Source organism: Lingula anatina, chromosome 1 (genome assembly GCF_051362555.1).
Source record: "Lingula anatina isolate TDL-2025a chromosome 1, LinAna3.0, whole genome shotgun sequence".
NCBI classification, from domain to species: domain Eukaryota; kingdom Metazoa; phylum Brachiopoda; class Lingulata; order Lingulida; family Lingulidae; genus Lingula; species Lingula anatina.
In genome coordinates, this window is record NC_141767.1 from 9,982,985 (window position 1) to 10,008,553 (window position 25,569).

The 25,569-nt window shown below is 34.0% G+C and overlaps 1 protein-coding gene across 1 annotated transcript; it reads left to right on the forward strand.

Moving 5' to 3' along the window:
* The first annotated feature begins 1,287 nt into the window (after positions 1 to 1,287).
* Positions 1,288 to 25,361, forward strand: LOC106165955 (uncharacterized). Its single transcript, XM_013544332.2, has 9 exons — positions 1,288 to 1,371; positions 9,143 to 9,251; positions 15,402 to 15,569; positions 16,802 to 16,933; positions 18,579 to 18,722; positions 21,942 to 22,235; positions 22,908 to 23,036; positions 23,392 to 23,535; positions 23,940 to 25,361. Exons 2-9 carry the CDS (start codon positions 9,155 to 9,157, stop codon positions 24,065 to 24,067), a joined length of 1,236 nt encoding a protein of 411 aa, XP_013399786.2. The 5' UTR covers positions 1,288 to 1,371; positions 9,143 to 9,154; the 3' UTR covers positions 24,068 to 25,361.
* Positions 25,362 to 25,569: the final 208 nt, after the last annotated feature.

A 25,569-nucleotide genomic window follows, 5' to 3' on the forward strand; every position in this document is an offset into this window, starting at 1 on the left:
TTAGGTGCCTATACTTGATCGACTTGCATAAAGACTGATCTGCAATTATTCAACTTTTTTTCCAATTATTCTAATTCAAATAAAGTTTTGAAATACAAATAAATTTCAAATCAATACTGTTGGCTCTGTTCCACTTCGTCTTTTCCACGGTGAGCATAAAAACGTCCCACGGTTTATTATTATAGAAAAATAAATAAAGGAAAAAGCTCCCGCATTTGGGTTTTAAATGTTAGTGCGTTAGGTATGCTTTTCAGGTCGGATGTGCGAGGGACTCCGGTCCTTGTAATGTACGCCTGTCTGATTGTGTTAGGATTGAACTTAAATTTGATACGAGCAAAGTCTATTGCCAGGCAGTGTAGTACGCTCTAGGACTGGAGAAGGGAAGGAAGGGCAGGGAATTACTCTTACAGTTATCAGGTATAGTTGACCGAATTTTCTGTCTCTCCGCAAGCCTTGAATTGAAATAAAATATATTTACTGACCGTGTTACGCACGCGTTACGCTAGTCACGCTCTGTAAATACATTATGGGGGAAAACTGCGTACACAGTGAAAATTCGGTCTAATATTTCTTATTTACACCCGTTTACTTTATTAGAGTGAGAAAATAATGTAGCAGATAGTAAAGAACAGGTGAGGTCGTTCCTATGGGATTAACGAGAGCCTCCAGAGATAAGATCTAAATTCAATTTCAAACAAAAGGCAAAAATATCTCCGGCTAGAGTTGCAGAATTTGATTAGGAAATGAGAAGGGAGACCAACTGATTAACTTACGTTAACTTAAGTCCTTAGGAAAACAAAACCATATAGTTTTTCTCCGTATACCTTGTTCGTTTAAAACGCACTGCATACCGATGTAAGCCTATAAGACAACACGCCTAGCATACTTGGGAGGTATGGAGATATTGGAGCAAGGGAAAGTTGGTAGACTAGTCGGCTGTCTTGCAGCTCTAGGATACATATATATGCATTACATGTAGAGAAAGTGATTGGCAGGAGTGGTGAACAAAAAACCTTCTTAACAGATATAAGAAGATTGTTGTTCAGCAGTTTGGTAGATACGAATGTAGCAACTGTTTTGGAGATAGCGTAACTGTCAGGGAGGATGGTTGTTATCAAAACATTTTGGTAGATTTTCATAGCTACAAATGTTTTTTTCGTTTCAGAATTTTAGGTATATAAACAGACATATTTGATATTTGACCTTTGTGTATATTAGGAGTCCAGCCAGGATATTTTCAGCAAACCAATCACTCATTGGGCATTTTTGTTGCAGCAGTGCATCTAGGAGCTGAATAAACAAGTACATATACAGTTGAGGAAAAGATATACAGATTTTCCTCTTCCAAGTGGGAGGATATATCGAATTTTGGTAAGTGTTGAAAATCAAGTTGTGAAAAAATGAGGGATGTATCATTAAGCAACTGGAGTTATAAATGAAGCATGTTTTTGTTTGTATCTGATAATTTAGGCAAAAGATGTGGATTTGATCATAGGCTTGGAAGCCAAGTGTAAGCTAAGCACAGTAGTACTGATTTGTTTGTTTGTTGGCAAGATCTGAAGGATGGGTAGTATTGATACTGACTTATGTTCATCTATCATCTATTACAAAACCATACAGTTCTGGGTTTTTAATTTATGTGTCTTGACTACTGTTTATATGAAATTTAATACAGGAACTGATCCTTTGACAGTCATTTATTTGTGCTGTACCTTTTGAATTGACAGTTTAGATGGTGTATTGCACATGGGAAATATGATGTCACAGACCCCCTGCTGGAACTAATGAATTTCTGAAGTATGAAACTTCAACCTGGAGCATAGAGAACATATGTTACTTTACACCCTGAGTTCACTTGATAATGGATGTTATGTTTCAGTTTCCATACCTTCTTGTCAGGTGATGGTGATGAGTTATGCAAAGAAATTTAAGAGAAGGAGGCTTCATGTCTCATAAATCTTACTGGTTGTTGTAAAGATTTGAGATAAGACAATTTTTCCACTGTCCAGCAAGAATTTTTGCATTGGATTTTTTTATCACTGTCTCTACAGGCAGTATAGAATAGCATTAAAGGGGGAAAAGGGGAAGATCACATTATTTATTACATAATTTTATAAAGTCTCCTCCATACACATGTTCTCACACATGTACATGTATATTAACACAGAATTAATTGTACCCTGAAATTCAGAGTTAAAAAGTGCTTTATGTAAATTTCATAATTGCATAAGTGAAATTCATTCCAATAGTCGTTACTTTCTTGCCATGTTTCACAGGGTACATGATTACGTGTGTTATCAGGTGGGCCTGTGGTTTGTAAATAATTGAGTTTTTGAAAAAGTCTGTATTGCAGACATTGTATTGACTCTAGGAACGTAAAGCATGGTCATGAAATCATTCACTGTCTGCTTGTTTCATTTTGGTTCACAAATTACTATTATTGCTTCACTTGTTTAATAACACCAGTTTTTTTTTATCCTGTGTAAGATCAGTGGAGCACTACCAAGGGTCAGGGTAGCATGGTTTTGGCTTTAATAAATTAGGTGTTTTTTATCTTTCATCAGATCAATGGAATATTTTTTTCTGAATCTCATCCAATTGTTTGGTCAAATCAGCAAAAGTTTTATTTCCAATTATATGCATCAGTGGTCAAAGTCAAAACTTTTACCCCCAGGTTTTTTGTATTATGATGAGGGTTTACAGAATGATGAAAGCTGAACGGGTAATTGATTTTTTGCACTCTCAGTTGAATCTTGTAACTGCTAGGGTATTATGATATTGTTTATGCAATAATTTAACTTGTTCTCTTGGATTCCTGCTTGTTTGAACAAGGTAAGAGGTTGTTATCATTATTAATTTGAAAATATACACGTTATCGCATCATTCCCCCCTTCCCCTCAGTGTTATGCAGTCAAACTAAAACATGTTTAGCTTCATACCTTTTTCACCAAATAAAGAATAGTTTTAAAATATCACTGCACTATTTTTGCAGATCTTTAGAATTAAGCGAAAATGAACTTTCCCTTCTATACATCCCATTTCAATCAAAGCTGTCATCTCTACTCTTAATCCAGATAGTTAACATGGAAATAGTATCTCCATTGATATGCTTGAAAATTTGGAAAATATGTGTGATGCTTAATCAATATTTCCTGTAATTTGTAATGGATAAGATGTAGAATTATACATATATATTGTGGGCACAGAATGATTCTAGAAATCAGTACACTGACAACAAAGGTATAAAGTGTAAAAGAGATAAATGTTTGAATGAAAGTTGATGGGTTTCAGGGGCGGATCTAGGATTATTAGAAGGGGGGTCTGCGGATGCGAATCCGCCCCCCCCTCCCCCAAGAGGTGACCAGAAATCAAAGGGGAGGTTAGGACCCCCTTGACCCCCCCTCTAAATTCCGCCACTGGGTTTATATTTGAAATATTGTAGATGATTTTAGGAGTGAATTGTATGGCCATGTCTGAGTCTTATAAATATGCTTGACTGTTTGTATTATATGTAAAATGGATGTCACAATTATTTATAAAATGTGAAAAAATATGTTGATAATTGACTGAACATTCATTCTCCTCATTTCTTAAAGTCTCTCTAATGTTGTTGAAGTGAATTGAATTTGTGTTGAGATTTGCACAATTGCAGCTACGTTATTCACTCAGTAACATAAAAGAAAGAGCAGTCACACAGTTATACAAGTAGCAGTATTATTTCACAGTTATTTTGGTTTGCCCGCATCTGGCTTTGTCTGGATTAGAAGTCGATCTGGGGTGACAGGAATGTTTGATTACTTTGTGGTTAAACCATATTTATTTTGTAACACTTATAACATCCATGCTCCCAACACCCACAGGTTAATACCAACAACTGAGCTTGTGATTCATTGGTCATGTGTACCTTTGGAATCTAGAAAAGTTCACTTGGCAGACTGATTTGTGTTTGTTAAAGTTTTACCAGTAGGTCCTTTTTCACACAGTTGGGGGGGAGGATGTACTTATCTGTGTTGCAATATTTTTTCTAGTCTTAACATTTGATTATGGTACAGAGGGTTTGCTCATTTTCACAAGTTTTCCCTCACTGTTTAGACTAATAAAAATGAATCTGGTGTTGGGCTCATCATATGTAATGATGGGTTGAAAATCTGGACTGTGGGGAGTGCAGAAGGGTGAAGTATTGGGGGGGAGTCCATTTTGATGTAATAGTCAGAATTTTATGTTTTGAATCTCTCAAAATGGTGAGAAACAGATAAGTGTATTGCATGATATAAAAAGGAAGTAAAACCTCCCATAATCTTGGGATAAGTCAAAATGGTGCAAAAGAGATAAGGGTACCTCACAACATCAAAACAGCCTAGGCATTAGTGATGCTCTCATGCTCAGGATGATGTGTGAAGTTGTGGCTTGAACATGACAAAATATTGACCCTTAGCTGGGTAATTAAGATGACAAAAGATAACTGTGGCTATTCTAGTAGTTACATTTCCTTTGTGTCTCTGTAATATCATATATATGTGTATTGCTCATGGCTTGCTGTGCTTGATATGTCGACTTTGACTGCAAAGTCACATTATTGGCCAAAGGGATGATTGATGATTTAACTGTACTGCTACAGTGGCGTTTTGTGCTAATGGCTATGTAATACTACAAACGTAATACTACTACGTGGTGAAAAGGTGTGTCTGAGTTCAGGTTGATGCTTTTTTAAAAATAATTTCACTATTAAAATTTCCTTAAACATAGGCAAAATTTTAATAAAATTATTGAGAATGTATTACATATATTTACCTTTTGATTTTTTTAGCTGGCATGAAGTGTAAAATTGATTAACATTTAAATAAAATGATTGAGGACATAAAATTACTGCTAGAAAGTGTACTACAGTAATGCATAGCAACAATTTAAGGTACTCAAGACTTTCATTTGTTATGACAATATATGCACTCATTTAATGCATTTTAATGTGTACCTGCAAACAAAATAAAAGCTAAATATAGCTTAGCGCAAGTGAAATGAAAAAAAACAAAAGGCTATAATTATCACACAAGTCTCATATATGTCCCAGCACAGTGTAGAGCCTCCTTATCACCAACTTAATCTAAAGAGATTGGATAAGCTCTCCCACATGAGTTCACCAATACAAAGCCTTCCCATGCCATCAGTGCTACCATTAGTCACAACATAACGTTTAAGAGTCAGGTCTGAAGTGGAGATTGAGGAAAGTAAGCCGGGATAGAGTGGGGCAGAAGCTAAATAGGGTAGGTGTGTGTACATTGTTACTCTGCCAAGGAAGGGGGTTATGTTTTCCTAGGCGTAGGTATGTCTGTTTGTTAGTGAACAAGATATCTGAAAGATGTTCTTCACAAATATTGAGGAGATTTTCAAAGTAGATAGTTATATAGGAGGGAGAAAAGTGATTACAAATTCAACAAAATTCTGGTCTCCCAATATTTTAAATAAACAATTTTTGTTGCCTTCTTCCTTGGACTGCTCTGTAGTTTAAAGCAATATTCTTGCGGGTGGTTTAGAAGTTTTTTGGTTGATTTTGTAAGCTGCTTGTTTGCCTTGTTAAGGTGATAGACACCATTAATACACTTGAACAGGTAGAGGGTTAGAATAATTTGCTTTTCATGATTCAGTTACTTAGGAACATACAACCTTAGTATTCAGACTAATCAGAAAGGGCCTCCTTTGTCTGAGTAGTTAGTTATGGGCCGTTAGTTATATGCAGTAAGTTCAAAGGGACAAAGAGTTGTATTTTGCTGTCTTTTACACTCAAATTTCCCTGTAAGGTTTTCTTGGCTTCTATGATGAAAAACATGCTACATGCTATTCAAATTACAACAAAACTAATTTGCCTGCTCAAAAACTGCATTTCATTGCAAAGTGAAATTAAGCAAAGAAAGAAATTGTCTTAGAACAATATTAATTTGGCATTTTTGAGTACTAATCCATTAAAGGGGTCAGTAAGTACTGAAATAATTATTAAGGATGCCGGAGAAAATGTTCAAGCAGTAATTTGCACACAAGCAACTGAATGTAATCAAGCAACAGTCATATCCTTTCACAGTTGAAATATTCAAGATCATGTGTTTTAACAACATTTTACCTTCAGGATTGGCTAGGTAGACACAACAATGTTGAACTAATATCAGTTTAAGCATTGGCTCTATGGCTGTAATTGCAAATTGGCAATATTGGTACTAATTGGTTCCTTGAAGTAAAAAAGGTGCCCGCACACAGTGAGTCTGCTGAGAAAACGGTTTCTTGGGACCAATTTGCTCACACAGTGTGCTCTACACTGAAAAAAGAGAGGTTGAACATTTTTTAGTCAGACAGATGGAGTGGTTCTGACACTGTCCAAACCAAGAAATGTTTTTGTCTGAGTAATGTCCCTTGCCATCTAATAGTCATTTGTTGGTTTTAAAGTTCACCCAAACAAAACTCATTCATTACAACTATTACAGGCCAATAGAGGATATACATATGAATGAATTTTAAGTATTGATTTTGATAAAAGTCAGTTGCATTGATGTCTGGGTCTCATCATATGTGAAATGATTTGAAAATAATCAGTGTGATTAGGAAGAGAAAGTTGTTTAATCTATCACCCATGGGGCCTGATCACTAATTATTCTCAGGAACAGGATTAAATCAGCCTCGGTCATTAGCCTTAGCAATAGCTGGCTGTCATATGGCACTGCATATGAAATGAGAGTTTAAGGCCCCATTCCCATAGACAATCATTGGTCTTTGTAGATCGATCCAACTCCACAGGGACTCTCACTGAAAGCCATCAGATGAACTTAAGATCATTAAACTTTCTTGTACTTCTTAAAAATTGGTATAGTTATCAGTATATGTTTTAGGTTGTAAATATGAAAAATATCTGTAATAATTTTGCTTGGGAAAGCAGTAACACTAAATAGTTTTGATAAAACTACTGAAGAAATATAGAAGGATTTTAAGACTTATTTTGTTAGCAATATTGATGTCTGTAATAATATTGAAAGTAATAAAAATAACTGACAAGTTTAGTGCATCTGAAAAAAATCAATTCTACATTGTACAAAACTCCTGTAGTCTGCACACCCCTTTTGTTTGACATCAACCACAGGCCTACCCAACTACCAGACTCGGCACCGAATGATCCTGAATTCACCGGTTGATCAGACCACACTACCCGTTTTCAAGGTGTGTGTCAGATCGCATTACACAGTATCAGACGCAACACCGCTCTTGCCTAGTACGTGATGTGATGGTGACGATTCTCAGCGGGGTTGAAAACCATTGCATCACCACTCAAAATTTGTTCAGGGTAAGATACTGTGTAATGCGATCTGACACACACCTTGAAAACGGGTAGTGTGGTCTGATCTACCGGTGAATTCAGGATCATTCGGTGCCGAGTCTGGTAGTTGGGTAGGCCTGAACCAGCTAGTTTAGAAATTACTACATGTAGCTCACATCCCAGTGAAACCATTTTATTCTGGATGCAGCAAAATCAGAATATTATTCAGGGGACGTAAGAAGTTATTAATCCAATCTGAAATGGAAATGGCTGACTGATTTCCCTTGCAAAATATCAGTGCAGTGGTGCACATACAAAGTTCATTATCTGCTGATATTGAAAGGTGCTTTGGTCTGGGGTTGAATCCCTTTTAACTGTGTGTGTTTCTCTCTCTCTCTCTCTCTGGTATATGGTTTAAAAGCGAAGTGACATGCAGATACAAATCAATGTCAGCATTCACAAAAAGAATTTTTTTACTAAGTGTAGATAGAAGAAATAAACTGATATAGTCAAGAGCTGGATGGTAGTCTGACAGCTGTCCAAAATAACATGACACCAATGAAACGTACTCTGGTTGTTGGTACATTTTAAGAAAATGCATTGGTTGGAGGAGTAAAAAATGTTTTTCACTTGTATTTTAGCCCAGAAGAGAACCCAAGAGTGGTTGATGAGGTTTTTGAATTTTATTTTGGGTGTCATGTAGAAAAATATGTTTTCATGCAGATTTTTTTTATTTGTGGCAGGCTTTTTACTCAATTGTTTATTACTAATAAACTTTTTGATTCGATGGCTAAAAGAATGCAATTTTCAAGTAAATTAAAAACATGTCTTTATTTAAAAAAAAGGAATCTATGTGGCATTAACTTAATCACTGATTCTTTTTTTAATTATGACATAAGCTCCTTGGTTTGGAGACTAACCAAATTTACAATCTATATCTGATGCAGAGAGTAAATCAAAATATATACATTGTCTTCAGAGTTGTATTAAGCTGTTGGAAGAAATGATGACAAACCTTCATTTATCTCATAAAGATATCTCCAGGAGTACCTGTGAGTAATCCTCTTCCTTTGATGTTTATGACACAATCATTCATCCTGTTCTCTATAGGAAGGGATATTGAAAATATACTTATATCTAAGGACCTGTGATTATTGCCTGAAACTTTCTAAATAAGAGAGAATAAAAATGAAAAGAATGAAAAAAGGTATCAAAAAGGAAAATAAAGAAGTTATGATAGATGGAGGTGAAAAGAAAATACAAAAGAAAGAAAGAAAAAGAAAGAAAGAAAAGATGGACAAACAGACTGACTGATATGCTGAAGAAAGATGGGGAAATATTAGTTTCCACAGAATGATGACTTGAAAGTAATACCTTAATCATAATGAATTGCCATTCTTATTTCAAACTAGTCCCTAAATTTTGTATTCTCATTATTATAAATCAGAACTTTAATTAGTTGATTTTGTCTTGTCTACAGTAAATCCCTTGATAATTTCTGAAGACGGCAGTTGCATTAAAATAGCATAAAGAAGTATCAATCTTTGCATACATTAACTGGTTTAGGGCTTATCAGTTTAAAGGTATATCCTGATTAAATGTCATCATTACTGAAGGCTTGTGTATGAAACGAAGCAAAGACAGCTTGTGTATAAAAATGAATATTTATCTTTTTTCTTACTCAGAACTGGTTTCCTTTATGCTCTCAATGAAAGTTGTAATTCACTCATATTTTTGCTGCAACTGCAATGTCCTAGGCCACCAGTAAGTGTGTATGCTACTGCTAGAGAATAAGCTCAGAATAAAAAAAGTTAACTAATCACTGTATTATGAAAATAACATTTTCAGACTACTTTGAAGATGGAGAGAGTGGTTGTAGGTTTGCTACTGGTGTGCCTTGTTGTTGTCCAGGGTTCCCCTGTGTTGGAGCGTCAGGAGAGAGGTGCTGGGAGAAAAGGTGAGCATTTGTGTGTGTTTTTATGTACAATGACTTAATTATGTATACAATTGTGTTTAAAGAAATGGAAGAGGCACCTTACCCTCCCTCACTTTTAACATTTATGACTAATGTGGATAAAAAAGGGGGAAGAGGCTGAGCCCCCCCCCCCCCCACTCTAGCCCACCTATGCCTAGGTACATAAATTATTGTTTTTGCAGTGTTCTTATTCATAAATTCCATTTACTGAGAACTAGTAACAATAAAACTTTTGGCACAACTTTGTGGCATGATTTTAACCAGTATTTAGCTAGAGCAGTGGTATATGGATATCTCATTATGACTTCATAAGAATAATATATCAATATTGTTGTCAAATTGTTTTATGTGGAAAAGCATTTCTCTTACACCATGCTGCCAAAAAGGTGGTAAGGAAATGGAAATGAGTGTTCAATATATTTGATAAAAATTTGATTAGGCTTGTGATGCCCATACTAAAGGGATGCAGGCATGAAGTTCTTGCTCCAAGTAATTTTGTACTCCCTTAGAGCTTCACTCTCATACACTTTTGATCACTCCTGAGGGGCATATGCAATAAGCTATGTGTTATTATTATAATCCCATTGACATTTGCTGGTGTCCATCCTTCTTCCATCAGGGATACCAAGTATAACCTAGTAATGAGTCTAAAATGAGCTGATCCAAGTTTGTACCATGTTTGTTTATATGTATAAGAGCAATATTTTGCCTGATGTGTTTCCCTCAATGATCAGTTGTTGGAACTCATGGAAATGGGGGTTGATTTGCCATCTGAACTGAAGACAAATGAATTATTATGTACAGACACAGATGTGTCTGTACATATTGCCATCACCTGCGTCTGTCGTCGCCGATGGCGATGCCGTCGCCGTGCACTTTCCTTGTAAACACGATAAGTGGAAGGCAGTTTTACTTTTTGGCTTTATATTTACAGAGCTGATGAATATTCATAAAACGCAGGTCAAGTTCGAAAATCAGCATGATCGGGCCATTATTGTAGAAGTTATGCTGTTTTTTCACTTTTCAGCATATATGCAACCTTGTAAACACATTTTAAGGAAAACCGTTAGGCCTGTTGTCATGAAACTCACAGGAGTAATCAATATTACTAAAATGCAGGTCAAGTTCGAAAATCAGCATGATCGGGCCACTATTTTAGTAGTTATGCGGTTTTTTCATTGTTCAGCATATATGCAACACTGTAAACACAATATAAGAAAAACAGAAAGCCCAATTGTCATTAAACTCACAGGAATGGTCAGTCTTACTAAAACGCAGGTTGAGTTCGAAAATCAGCATAATCGGGGCATTATTTTAGAAGTTATGCTGTTTTTTCACATTTCTTCAGATTTCCTCAGATTTAATTCTTAGGCATGTTAATAGCCTTATTATTTAAGTAATAAGATACGTAAAAGTGTTTGTTTGACATTTCCTGCATCTTTACAACATTGCTAGTTGATTATGTAAAAATGATGGTAAACTTGTTATCGTTTATTGTGTAATAAAGTGTCAAAAATGGAAATAAACTCATATCATTGCAGTTTGTCAGATTCAATCATTCACTATGTTCAGAATCTCAGAATGGAAGAAATTGGACATTTAACACTGCTCTATTGATATTTTTCACATCTCATCAATTTTCTTAGTTGATCTTATAAAAATGGCAGTAACCTATTAATTTTGTTTTATGTTAAAAAAGTGTTAAAAATGGAAATAAACCCATTTCAGAACAGTGCAGTCTTGTTTACATTTTGGCATCTTTAAGGCGTGACTTTGAAGTTCCATCGGCCTAAAAACCTTTGTTAGTCACGTTTACTATTTGTCCATGATACTAATATTTTATTATTAAAAATTGATGATCATTATGCTGTTAAACATTATGTAATATTGCATCAAAATTTGAAAAAAACCTATTTTGGGCACTGCTCCCATGATGACCATTTAAGAAAAACCATGTCATTTACTTTTCTCAAACTTACAGAAAAGAAACATGGGACTAAAATACAGCTTCAGTAGGAAATACAGTCTGTTTGGTAATTCTTACTGCCAGTTAAACAGTTATTTGGTGAAAATTTAATTTTTCACATTTTGGCATTTTCAAGGTATGACTTTGAAGTTCCACGGGCTTGAAGACCCATGCTAGTCACATTTTCTGAAAATCCATGATACGTATATTTTATTATTAAAAAATGACGGTCATTATGCTGTTAACCATTATGTAATATTGCATCAGAATAGAAGAAAACACAATTTTGGGTGCTGCTGCCATGATGACCATTATGGGAAAACCATGTTACTTATGATTGCCAAACTTTCAAAAAAGAAATACAGGACTAAAATGCAGTCTGAGTTGGAAAAGCAGTCTAAGTGACTTCTTTTTCTGGAAGTTATACATTTTCAAAGTGTAAACTTGTCACATATTTTAATTACATTGGTATTACCTGTTGAGGATAATTTAAATTTGATGTTGAATTTGCAGTTTAACATAATGTATTTTTGCATCAGAATTGACAGTAGCCTATTTTGTGCATAGTTATTTCCTGTTTTTTGTCTGTACATTTGACAGCTTTGCTGCCTTGTGTTACTTGCTAAACTCCACTATAAATGGAGTCTGTTGCACTTGCTGTTCAAGCATTCAGGATAGGGTTTCAACAAATAACTTTGTCTTTTTATGCTTTTTTTCAAGTGTTGGGAAAATTGATAGACAGTGTCTTAATCAACTTATTTCTGTTGGATGACAGGATGAGAAAATGATGAACATTTCCATTAAAAGTGGAATCACTTGTGACAGTTGCAAGCAATGATGTGCACAGCATTGTCAAATCCTTTAATATGATAAAAGCTTACTTCAAACCACGCTGGTATTCCTATTAGTTGCAACTATCATTCCTTTGGAATTTTAGTAGTGGTTTCCAAACAGAAGACAATCTCTGCTGACATTTCAGACCACACATTTTTTAAATTTCAGTATTGCCATACATAATATTTGTGGAAACATATAAGTGGGGCAATTGATATTTATATGAAAAAGTCAAAACTTAATTATCAGGAAATTGCAGGTACAATATCTACATTTAAGAACTGTCCCAAATATCTAAATATTCCAGCAAAGCTACCTACCTTTCCCAATTCAGGCCTTAAAAATGATAAAACCACTGAAATAAAAGAAGCTGATGTGGCTATAACCTTTTGAAATATTCAGGAAGACATGGCAGTCTAAATCAAATGAGACCTGTATCATTTAATTTAAATGGTATAAAATGTTGAATCCAAGTGCAGGATTGGGTTGAGCAATAATTTGCGAGCAAGAAAATTTTTTCAAGGAAAATTTGATTAAGGAGGAAATCCCTGGTAAGATACCTTTAACCAAGTAGTATAATAAACTAGGCAGCTAAAATGGTCAAACATGCAGAGCAGTCTCAATTAAGAATACATAGATAACAGGTAATGGTATTAGTTTTTCATTTTTCATGTTTATAAGCTTAATGTTGATGAATCTAGCAAAGAAAATGAGGGCTTTTACTACATGCTGAATTAAATTTAGCTAAGCTGATTTTCTAAATGGTAATGTTTTATATTCCTGAAGAATTCTGTAGAAAGTTTGAAGTAAAAATAATTAGGTTGTAATACAGTAAACACATGCTAAAAATGACAACACATACGCACACAATCACGAATCCATGTACAAGCATGCATTGAAACTGTTAGTGACTTAAAGGTATAATAACTCTTTGTTTCGGCCAAAAAATGAATTTTCCTGGAGTAAACAACAATTTTCCCATACTTACCAATGGTTAATAAATCCATTTTTACATTCAAAGTTAGTCCCTGGTTTTTTTTCTAAAAAGTTTGTTTATAGCCATCAATGGAGGTCACGTGGTCTAAAGACAAGCTCAGATATCAGAATAATAGCTATAACTGCCGTTTTTGTGGTAAAACAGAATATATTATATTTCTATGAGTTATTCACAATGTTTTTATTGTGAAATATAGATCTCATACAAAGAGTTATTATCCCTTTCAATAACATTATGAGAAAAACATCCACAATGACAGCAAATGCCAATGATGGACAAGTAGACAGATTTTGGCAAAAATCTGAATTTCCAGACACAACAGTGCTAAACCATAAAAAAATGCCCTGATTCATCTGTGAAGATTGTGTGTCAAACCAAAGAGGAAGCCAAGTAACTTTATCTCTGTGTGACCTGGTGTACCAAGGGGACAGTTGTCATTCTCAAAGCCAGGACAATACACATTGGTATATTTTTACACACCCAAATATACTTGATGAAAAAGGCACAAGGGGAGCAGGCCTTTAGTGGGTAGGTGGCTGAAAGGAACAGAATAGGAAGGCGCAGTTGATACTGGAGTCAAGTTCTCTGATGGGGTTCGCTGTGAATGGTGATTCGAGGGAGCGTAAAGGAAAAGGCAGACCTTTGCTCTGTCATTGCTCCATTATGGAGTCAGGGGTGATCACATCTTTTCTTCCACACACTGTCAAGCATGAAAACACCGTCATCTAATGGGCAGAGATTTGAAAGAGGAGTATTTGGTACATCAGACCCAAATAGATAGTGCTGGGTTGGAATGTTTTATGCACTAGAGATTATCAGTGCTTGCCTGACTAAGCCCCAAGTTTGCATCTTGAAGAAAATCAATCATTTAAAAAAGGAAGCCTGTATAAGAAATTTTGAAATATTAGTAAACATTCACATTTCATCAAGCTGCCCCATAATTCAAATCATTTTTAAAGACACATGTAATCAAATTTGAGTGATAATTGTTAGTTTTAATTTGAAAACTTAGAACACATAGATTAGGTTGCTTTTTTTTTTTGGGGGGGGGGAGATGTAGAATTTATAATTCATCTAAATGTATATATATATTGTCCAGTCCCATAATGAAAAAAGAACTAGTGCCCCTGGGAGACCTTATCTAGGGAGATATTGAATCAGACACCCTGGGTTTTATAGCTTATTATCAACTCTCCTGTATATAGCGCACATATTCGTTTCAGCTTTTGTTTTATGCATTTTATAGACATGGGTGGAATCATTCAGTCATACTGATAAAAAAAAATCCAATGAAAATATTTTTATCTTGACACAGTTTTATAATGATACCTAGAAATTACAATACTGTAGGTTTTTTTGGGGGGAAAATATTAGTTTCAGGGCATATAGCATATGGGTAAGATCAATTCAGTAAGTTAATTGACATCACACCATTGACTTTTTCAGCCAGCCTTTAATGGGACTTGATGCATCAATTGTTAATTTGCACAATATTAAGTCATTCATATTCCATGGGGATGTCATAGGGGAAAACAGCACAAAATGCAACTAATGGCCATATTAGTTATGGAACAATGCCCCATAGTGTTATTTATTCACATTGGTGGGGCTTTGTCTTTTGAAGCAGCACAGAGTGGCTGATAGTTAAAATCAATGGAAAAAGACGCTTAAAAATCAACCCTTCACACAAATGATCCGTATTATTAACTTACTGAGAAAGTGCCCAACCAAAAAGCTATTGGTGGGACAAATGAACTTATTTATGCCTTCCTGTATTCAAAATAAGGCTGATATTGAGTCTCTTAGGAATTGAAAACTGCATGCACTTTTGCATATTTGGTTGAGTGATCAAATTAGCAAGCAATAACAAACAGAAGAGAACAAATGTGTACCAACTATTCTAGCAGCATTGATAGTTGTCACAAAAGTAAATGATTGAGGAACATTTAAAATATCAATAATTTTCTTGCTAATTCAGTTAATGATAATAATAATAACATTTTATGTCATAAAACTGTTTGGCATATACCAATTTGTATTACTTATAAAAAAAAACTACAAAGATAATTTTTTTCTCAAACATGATTTATTGTTTTTTAACTGTTATTATCTAATAAGTATTAAAATCATGATGATAGACAGAGATGGGATTTCTTCTCCTTTTGACAGCTTTTCTCCTTTTTATAATGAAAGAGAGTTTAGAATGAAAATTTTATACAGTGGGAAATTAAGGGAAGGAAGAGGGGTTCTCCTCTTTTAAAACTTTCCTGTTCCAATCAATGATCATTTCGTGTTATATTCCAAACTTTAAACTTTTATGAAAAATTACTTTCAGCCAAGGCATGCACATGGACATTTGGTGACTGTGTGCCAGAAAATGGAAACTGTGGCCAAGGAACCAGGATTGGCACCAAATCTGGAGAGGGGTGCCGTGTGAAGCAGAAGACATTCAGCTGTAGGATACCATGTCCTGGAGAGCCAGAAACAGTGGAACCTCAAGGGAGTAAGTATGCTGAGTATAGGAGTATAGGACAGTCTGAACCTTTTCCTATTGAAAAGGCAGGAGATCCATTTTGAACTGACATATAGAACATTTTCAACTGTGCCCAATGTGCCCAATTTACAAGGCAGAAGACTTGTTGAATAAACGTTTTAACTTTTATAACTTTTGTTTAACAAAACTTGGACAAGTTATCCACACAAGCTCATTTCTTGAAACTGAGCAGAGAGATACCTTCAAGGGACAAGCTTCATATATATATATATATATATATATATATATATATATATATATATATATATATATATATATATCCCCATTTCTTCCTAGCTGGTCTTTTTTTTATAACATGCTTCATATGCTGTATGTCTGTGCCTACTCTTTTGCATACCAGAAGTTTCTGAATAAGAGACTGAGGAACAAATTGCCTCTTTCTCTAAAAGTATGTAGTTGTGCAAGTTGGCATAAAACTGCATTTACTGATATTTAACTCTTAGTGGAAAGCATGTTGCAATGTAGCATTTTGTCAGTCTTGGTACCCTTTTATATTTAGGTCAGGTACGACCCAACCAGGTATGTTTTGTGAGATTAAATATATTTAATGGTTGCTTTTGATTTTAATGACATTAAATAATGATCTTTTCCTCTTGTATTATACTAAGTTGGACTTTCTGTCTCTGCTTGATAACAAGAGGATGCACCATGTGCTGCAGCTTAAAAGTTCATAAGTGTTTCAGCGTGCACTGAAATATGATAAGTGACATGGATGAATGTTTCTGTACAGTGGGCCCATGTGAGTGTTCCATGTGTGCTTTGATCAAAAGTTGTTGTGATATCTTAAATGACCTGAAACATGTTTAAAACAGATATTGTCATATCAAGTCACTGGATAAACCTGCAGACTCTATTAGTGAACTAATTCAAGTCCATTTCCCTTCTTTCTTGTGGTGAAATCAATATCTATTAGTGCTTGTAAAAAATGTAAATCTGTCAAAATTGATACCCCCCTCCTCTGGAAAATTATTATGAAAAATGTGTCTAATTTTTGTAAGGATGCCAAACATTTTTGTGAACAATATGGCCCTGTTTTTTGACTCTGAAATCCATTTACGAAGAAATATAAAACAATTCTCATGCAATCAAAATGTAAACACTCTTTAGAAATATATCTTATTTATTTATCATGTAATTTATTGATATATTTATTATGTATTTACATGTTATTGTTATTACAGAATGTCGTTACATGAAGGGCCCTTGGAGTGATTGCAACACCAGTAACAACATGCAGAACAGGACTCTCACCCTGAAGAAGAGTAAAGCAGGTTGTGACCAGGTCAAACTTGAGCAGAAAAAGTGTAAAAAAGGTTTGTATATTGTTATCCCATCCTGCCGTCTTCATCTTCCTAACTTTACAAGATTTCATAGCAAAATTAATTTTCTGATAAAATAATTGGATTTATGTGCTAATTGAAATTGAATTATTTTGCTTAGGATATAGAACAGTTACCTCATTTTGCCAAAAAGTGAACTGAATATAGTGGTAAAATCAATATTTTATACAGCTGCCTGTAATTCATCTGAGGAACAATTTTCCAGATCAGCAACTTGGATTAAAGTATTTCTGAAATGAATTTAAGAGATGACGTGACACCCAACTCAGTAGTGATTAATGTCTGGGAGTGGTATTTATTTTCTTCATTTTGGGCAGGTTTCCAGATTAAGGATGGTGGTGTAAAAGTGCTGACACATTTATACTTTATGATATAAGTTAAGAAGTGTTTATGTTTGTAGAACAACACACACATGCTCTCCACTGATAATATACATGTCACATGCATCTGTTAACAGATAAACTTGAACACATGTTTGTGTCTTAAATGTATATTCTTTCTTTGTCATTTGGGATAGGCCAAATAATTGTTGAGTAAAAAGGTATTAAGTATTGAGTATTAAGGTCCACTGTGATTGACTTTTGTGGGATTTTATCAGTCAGTTTATGAAAGAGCAGTATTCAGTCACGCAGATGGAAGGAACCCATGCAGAAGATTGCCTTCTAGGATTTCCACCTTCCATCTGCTAGAAAGAAGTTTGAGCTTCAGGAACAACAAAAGTTCATATTAGGTGTCTCAAAGATATTTGAAAACATATCATTTATTGACAGTTAGGTGCTTCCAGTAATGCACTGTAAGATTAAAGCTTTATAGTACATACATTCATGTAGATTTGTAATGGGAATTTAATTGGGGACTAATAGTCATGACCACTTTTCTGTAGCCCTTCAAAGCAGTAACTTACTTTTTCACACTATTCTTAGGCAAAAAATACCATGTGTTTTGTTATAGTAACCCATTGTGGAATTTTTCTGATATGGAAGAAAATGATTCATACATTCTTGTCATAAAGTAATTAGAATATCACGAATTTGAAGATATATATTTTTTTAAAATTTGGTCAAGCTGACTGAATATCAAATTTTGACCTTGAAAATGTATTTTGCATGGTTGGAAAATTTTGATATGATTTTTGAGTGGTATACAATCAAATTTTGATAAACAAGTGGAATATTTACAATTTGTTGACATTGCCGGTAACAGTAATGGTCCATGAATAAAGAGGTAAATTAATTTTTTCTTCTCATTTTGACACTCCACTTCAAACAGAATGGAAAATACCTGAATAAAAAAATTCTGAATAAATTCAGATTAGTTGCACCTCATGCTCAGACCAGAGAAGAATTTAATCAGCTATGTTATATCATAAGAATGAAGTAATTTTTTTCAGTCAACAGCTAATATTGAGCAGAGCATCTTCATCAGGGAATGTTTTATACAGCTGCCTGTAATTCATCTGAGGAAAAATTTTCCAGATCAGCAACTTTGCCCGATGAAGATGTTCTGCTAGACATCGAAATATTGGAGGTATAAAACTTCAATATTAGCTGATGACTGGAAAAAATTATTTCATTCTTATACTCAGACCAATAATGAAGTATTATCCTTCTCTTTACAGAGTGCAAGTACACCAAGGGGGAGTGGGGCAATTGTGATCCTGCCACTAACATGATGACAAGGGTTAAACAGCTCAAGAAAGGAAACAGTACCAGGTGCAATGCCACCATCACCCAAACTAAACCTTGCAAGAAAAACAAAATGGGTAAGTGTAAATAAATACTTAGCAATAATTAATATAACCTTTAGTTTGTAGTCATTGAGTAACAAATGCTTTTACATGAAAATTATTTAGCCAAATGCTTAATTTAGCCCTAGTCACATTTATGTATTTGGAAATAATGTTCTGAATTAAGAATCTTATACACTTAACTTGCCATGAAATAAACTTAGCTACAACATGTACTTGCTGAACACTTCTGATTTTTCATAGAAAAAAAAACTGAATTCATTCACTGCCCTTACAACATTTAAGTACTCTGTTTGCAGTACAAAAAGTACATAAATATGTTGAAAGATGTTGTCCCTTTTCACATTGTGTGGTACACTTATATGCGTCACAATGTTTTAAGAGACTGACAACTTATTGAACTAGCTGTTATGTAAAAAAAGTCATTGAAATGGAGCCCCCCTCCCCTCAACAAGTTAAATAAATTAATTTTGATTTGTTGAAACATTTGAAAATGAACTTGTGAAAAGGACCAAAAACACATATTGTAATACAGATAAGTTAAAGGCATTTCAGACAAGTATACTGCACACACGCACGCACGCACGCACGCACGATGTGAAAAAGGCCATTGTTGTAAAGTACTAATTCAAGCCATGTTATATTTTTGGCCTGTGATGTCTGGAGGACTTTGTCATGACAGAATGATAAATGGCTGAGAACCTGTGCCAGCAGACTCCTTGAAAGTAAAACCAAAATACTTTGCTAGTCAGGCATCTGCTTAGTGTAGTGACTGGGGGACTGATTTATTGCTTTGCACTTTTTTTTTAGCCAAACCAGATGACTATGAATTTGTAATAAATTATGGTTTAATGTGAAAGATGAATGAAAAAGGAGCAGGGGATGATAAAAATATAGCTAATTCACCTGCATAAAAGTAAATTTCAGATATCATCTACGTGCTAGATAATACATATCATCATTTTTCCCAAAACTGTCTTTTCACCAAACCCCTGATTAGACATTTTCATTGTGTCATTGCAATAACTAGAGAATTCTCAATAAAATGTCCTTTTTCTTTCCTCAAAAGAAATCATTTGAAATATTTCTGAAACCTATTTTTAGCATTTAATTCTAGCAGCTGTTTCTGGTATTTAGTAGGCAGTAAAGTATATAATATTCATACTGGCAAACTTAAGACACATTCAACTTCTATGAAAATCTGTCTAAAGGCCAACTCATATGATTTACACATATTTAAGGGTTCAGCACACTTTAAGCTTTGGCATAGCATCTGGAATAATTTGTTAGCTGCAGGAAGTTTCTGATTCATTTTACTGATAAAATAATTTTTTCTCTCTGGCCATTTATGCTTGCTATTTGTTTACTGGGAAATCGATGTTTGTGTTTTGTAATCCAGCATAATGAAACAATCATTATGAATGTTTTACTGTTCAATTTCTTTTTATAAAGTATATTATCAAATAAAATTTAACATTTTAGATTATTAATTGAAATATTTAACATGTATAAAAATATACAAAATTTAAGAAAAATTGAAAAAAATGTGAAAAATAAGACTCCTTTTAACTGACAAAAAGATGGGTTCCACTAAACCCACATCTATTAGTTTTTTTGCATATCAGTTAGTTAACTTGCTTTATGAAAAACATGTGAAAACAAAATTTCTGACCATTGAAGTCCAGATGCCTGTATGCAGTCATTTTGTGTGGTGCATGGTCGTTTGACAGGTGACTAATTTGGAAACAATTTCTTGAACTTTAAATAGTGGGCATCTTCTTCTACAAGACACTAGAAATCTAATTAACATTTTCTAAATCTCAAGTCTAATTTGACATTCTTCCTTTTTTATATTAAATTTTATTGATTTAAAAAGGTGTTAATGCACAAGATATATTTATTTATAGCATATACATGTATTAGCTTTTAATTAATTAATTTTCCTACAGATATGTAAGAAAATACATATTTAAATGCATGTAGACATAATAAACAGATAACAAACTGCCAAGTTACCTTTGTATCCATCACATCAAGTTATATATTTGTACATCTCTGTATATTTGCTTGATTTACTGTTCAGTTTACTGTAATGATGTAGTTGGCTTTTAGGTGTGCCATGGCTTGTCTCGTATGTCAGTAGGTCCTAGAGCTCTGTTTTATTTCTGTTGCCTGTTCTGTGTTCCATGTAACACCCCATTTACTTGTCAAATCAAAAACAACAAGCAATAAAAAAGTAAGTGCAGGTTATGACTAGAACCACACTCAAAAAAGTTTTCATGTGGTGATTATGTTACAATCCAGGTACCATGTCTGTTTATGGGAGGTGAGGCATTTCTCTTGAACTTACTGTCCTAAAACAGAGCTCTGGGAAAAGTTTTGGGGTCTGATTAGTGTTTGCTGCCTGTGTGAACTGACTGCACTCAAAAAAGGACGGGGGCTATGGAAAAAATCTGAATATTTGTTTAAGATTTGTGTTTGCAAAATTGGCATTGCTATATCTACTGGTACTATGTGCCTCCTTTTAAATTTTTTTAAGTGTAGACATTACAGTCATTCACAGGCCTAATAAATGGACTCGACATTTTCTAACTCGAGCCTCAGATCAGTGAGTACAAATGCCCAAATTAACGGCTACAACCACAAATAAACCACCCCAACATAAAATTACTTGCCAAAAGCACAACATTTCATTACACAAATCATTTAATATTATCTGCTTATCTGCTCATTCTGTACGTTCCTTATGAGCTGAAGATTGTCGAGAATGTATTGTTGCTGTATAAAGAGAACCCATAGGGGGCCTAGGTATACAGCCAGGGACCTAGATGGAAGCTGGCAAAATCGTTTGTGTAATGAAATGTTAAGCATGTGGCAAGTATTTCTACATTGGGGTATATAATTTTTGGCTAGAGTTATTAATTTGTGCATTTGTGCTCCCAAATCTGAGACTCATGTTAGAAAATGGCAATATCTTTGAGGCTTGATTCAGGACAGTGAAACTGAGACAAAAGTATTTATAAATTCTGTAAAGGTTTTCTCAGTGCTGATGCTGTCAGTAGTAAAAAGAATTAAAGCCAATGCAATCTGGAGGACTTGAAAAGGTACATCTCATTTAACAGCACTTAGCTCAGGGGTATCTTTGCATGATTTAAGTTCTACATGTAGTAGTTTTTATTTTTTCATAGAAACATGTAGCTCTTTATTTTGCTGCTTTAAATGATGCTTTCACAGAAAAGAAGAATTGCAAATACCTCCGTCAGGAATGGAGTGAGTGTGACACTATGACCAACAGACGTACCCGGGTTTTGGTACTAAAGGAAGGGAGCTCTGCAGAATGCGAAGAAAGAAAAGAAGTCAGCAGCAAGTGCAGAAGTAGCAGAGAAAATAAAAAAAGCCAGAGGCAAGTGAGAAAACTTCAGCGCCAAGAAAGAAAAAAGCAGAAGCAGGAAAGAAAGAAACAAAAAAAGGAAAGAAAAAGACTAAGGCAGGAGCAAAAGAAACAACGTAAAGAAGACCAACAAAGAGGTGACAAACTTTCTTCTGTGTTAGATGAAAAGGATTAATGTGTTATATTGTCTGCTAGCATTTTTTCATAGTTTTCATTTATTAATTAGCAGTGTTGTACATTTTTAGTACACGTAATGACATGCTTTACACATTTTAGCAAGATTTATAGCACCATATTTATTTCATGTAAATATGCTTTCATTGTACTAGCATTACAGTAACACTGTAACCCATATAATAACTGTCAAACATATTTAGCAACAACAAGCAATTTGGTTTATATGGGTGACTAGGGTTAATATGTAACAGCTAACAAAAAGTCATGAAAAGTAACACCTATACATTATTCCAATACTTAAATATGTTGGAATAATGGAAATTTTTTCTGTTTCTTTTAAATGATTACACCTTAAAGAAACATCATAAACTCCAAGTTTTTATTTCTCCCAAACTGTTCATTATAATGTTTAGAAATCTTCTTGATAACATCTGTATCAAGTTGAAAATTTAATGGAATACCTATGGCATTAATGAAGGAAGTGGTGTCAAAAATTGAGCTTTGTTGAGAAATTTGTTTAGGAAATTTTTATTATAAATTTATTATAAATAATATATTGTATCCTGGTCAGCATATCTTCCCAATATGAATTCCACTTGTTTTACTGTTTGAATTTGTGTTCTCTTTTTCAGGTTGCAAGTACATGAAGGGAGAATGGTCAGACTGCGAGGACGGAATGACCACCAGGACTGACCAGCTCAAGCCAAGAAACAACAATAACCCTGAATGCCCAGCTACTAGAACCAAAACAAAGAAGTGTAGTAAGTAAAGCCAAGCTATTATGACATAACGCAGCATAATACACTTCTCCTGTATGTAGTCTCAAAATTTGATTTTTCAATGTGTTCATCGTATCCTGTTTTTTTTCCTCTTCCATGAGCAAATCACAAAATTCATTCCTGAATGCATTCATCGTATCTAGAATATGAGGCTCATTTTTGTGTTAACACCACATTTATTGTATTCTTTCAATAAAAATTGAATCACTAATCTGTCCATATAAACAACACCTAGATGTAATACTTTCTACCATAAAAAATTATCTGATATTTAATTATCAAGACCAAAGATATACTTTCCCTGAACATGTTCACCTTTTTAACTCCATTCTAACAGAGTGCAAGTACACCTGGACTTGGGATGCCCATTGTGATGACCACAACTTGAGGACTCGTACCATGACTCTAGTCATGGGCAACCCTAATGACTGTGCTCAGACAAAGCAAGAACAGAAATCATGTGTAAATAAGAGAGGACAGGGTAAGAGATGAATTCATAAGAATCATTTATATAATTGTAGTTCTTGCAACTCGTATTATCAAATTTGTACAGTGTAGCAATTTAGATCAATTTGAAGCACAGAAATAACTTTCATTGGTATGCATACAAAATAACAGGAAGTTATTAATGTAATCTAGGTAAGTTTGGCATGAAACTGCCTGGCAGATCTGTTGCTGATCGAGATAGGAGTGGCAGATGTGTGTCCCTCATTGCCTCAGAGTTGCCCCCTTATTGTCTTTTTACTTTCACCATGTGTCTGTTAAAGTGCTGACATTTTTCAGCTTACTTGCTAATACTTTCAAAGTCCACCTTGTACAGGAATCAGAACAAACTTCCTCTAAGAGTCTAAATTTTCATAATGCTATTAAAATTTTGTTTTTCAGAAGCCTGCATGTATGGTCCTTGGGGAGAGTTTAGTGAGTGTGTTAATGGCGTAAAAACCAAGCGGAGAGATGTGGCCCAGGGAGGCGACAGGTGCCAGGCAAAAGCTGTCAAAACAAAGAGATGTTAGGAGACACTGATGCCAGTCACAGATTTAAATATTCACAGTAAACTTTTCTACAAATAATCCAACTGAATGTAATACACATGGTGGAAACTATTGAATTTGCCTGTTGAGGAAATGAATGTTGACCATGTTTTCAAAGACAAACTGCACAAAAGAGAAGGATTTATACAAATTTGGATGTTTTCAGAATTGAATTTTGATTATGTGCATAATTTGATGTTACACAGACTGTGGTATATGTTACCAGTGTGTTGAAGTATTAATTGCAATCCATTTGAATGAGGTGGGTGTTGTTACCTGGATGAGGATAGGTTCAAACAATATATAAATATAATATTAAATATGTAGTATGTATGGCATTTAACTTGTAACTTTAATATATCCTTTACTGTACTTTTTTAAAAATATAATATCCCACTTAACATGTCTGTAATACTTTTCAAATCAATCTTTAAGAATCAATCTTTAAGGAGAAACTTGAAGTAATTAATCGTGTAAGTTTTAGCTGTAATTTTTTGATTAGCTGTTTGAGAGCCTTCTTGTATGCATAAACACTTTTCATATTTATAAAGAAGTGCTTTAAAATTAATTTTACAAAAGATTTAAAGATTTTAAGCAGGAGAAAAAAGAATAATTTCCAAGCAAAGTGTACAAAGTGCTTTAAACTCTTGTTCATAGTTTGTGCTTTTGATGGACACTGTATGTATTTTGTATATGTTTTTAATTTCAAATGTAGAACTGTTTTTTAAGTGATAAAAGTCATTTTTTAAAATCAAAACATCTCATTAAAAGATTCTTACTCTATCAGCATTGACTAGATATTTATATCCTTCACATTTTATCTGCCATTAATATTTTGAGTCTCACAGTTTTCTCAAACTTATCATAAAGTGTCTCATTCTCACCAATTATAATTATCCCATTAAAGAATTTCATTTTTACAATCCACCCATTTTTGAGTTCATACGTGTATGGAATTTGACTCAGTAGGGTTATGATGTGAACTGTAAAATCTGTATGTTTTGACTTGAATTTCTTGGAATTCTAATATTTGGAATTTATTAGAAAGTATACTTGTTATAAAAAATGCACAAATCAGCAACTTTGGGAAAGTTTTTTCTTGTTTTGATGAACCAATTGGTGATATGTGAACTAGATGTTGAGCATTCTTTCCTCTAACATTGTGCCAATAATCTTAACTTTAGTTGTGAATTTTGTTTATGAAGCAATACAGTTGTTGCCTCAAGCAATGCAACTTCTTTCTTTTTAGAATTGTAATAAAACATTTCCTTTAGAATAGTTGTTTTTTTTTTTCAATATATACTAAAGACTTTTGAGTTGCATGTATTATTTTATTTTACGGAAATCATTGACACTTCTTTAATCTGAATTCTCCTAATTTATAAATTTTTAAAAGGTATTTTAACGACTTCAATTTCACTTTGGCTAATATTAAATCACACAGACAAAATGACGATTTTGCGTGCTTGTTCATTGGACTTCTG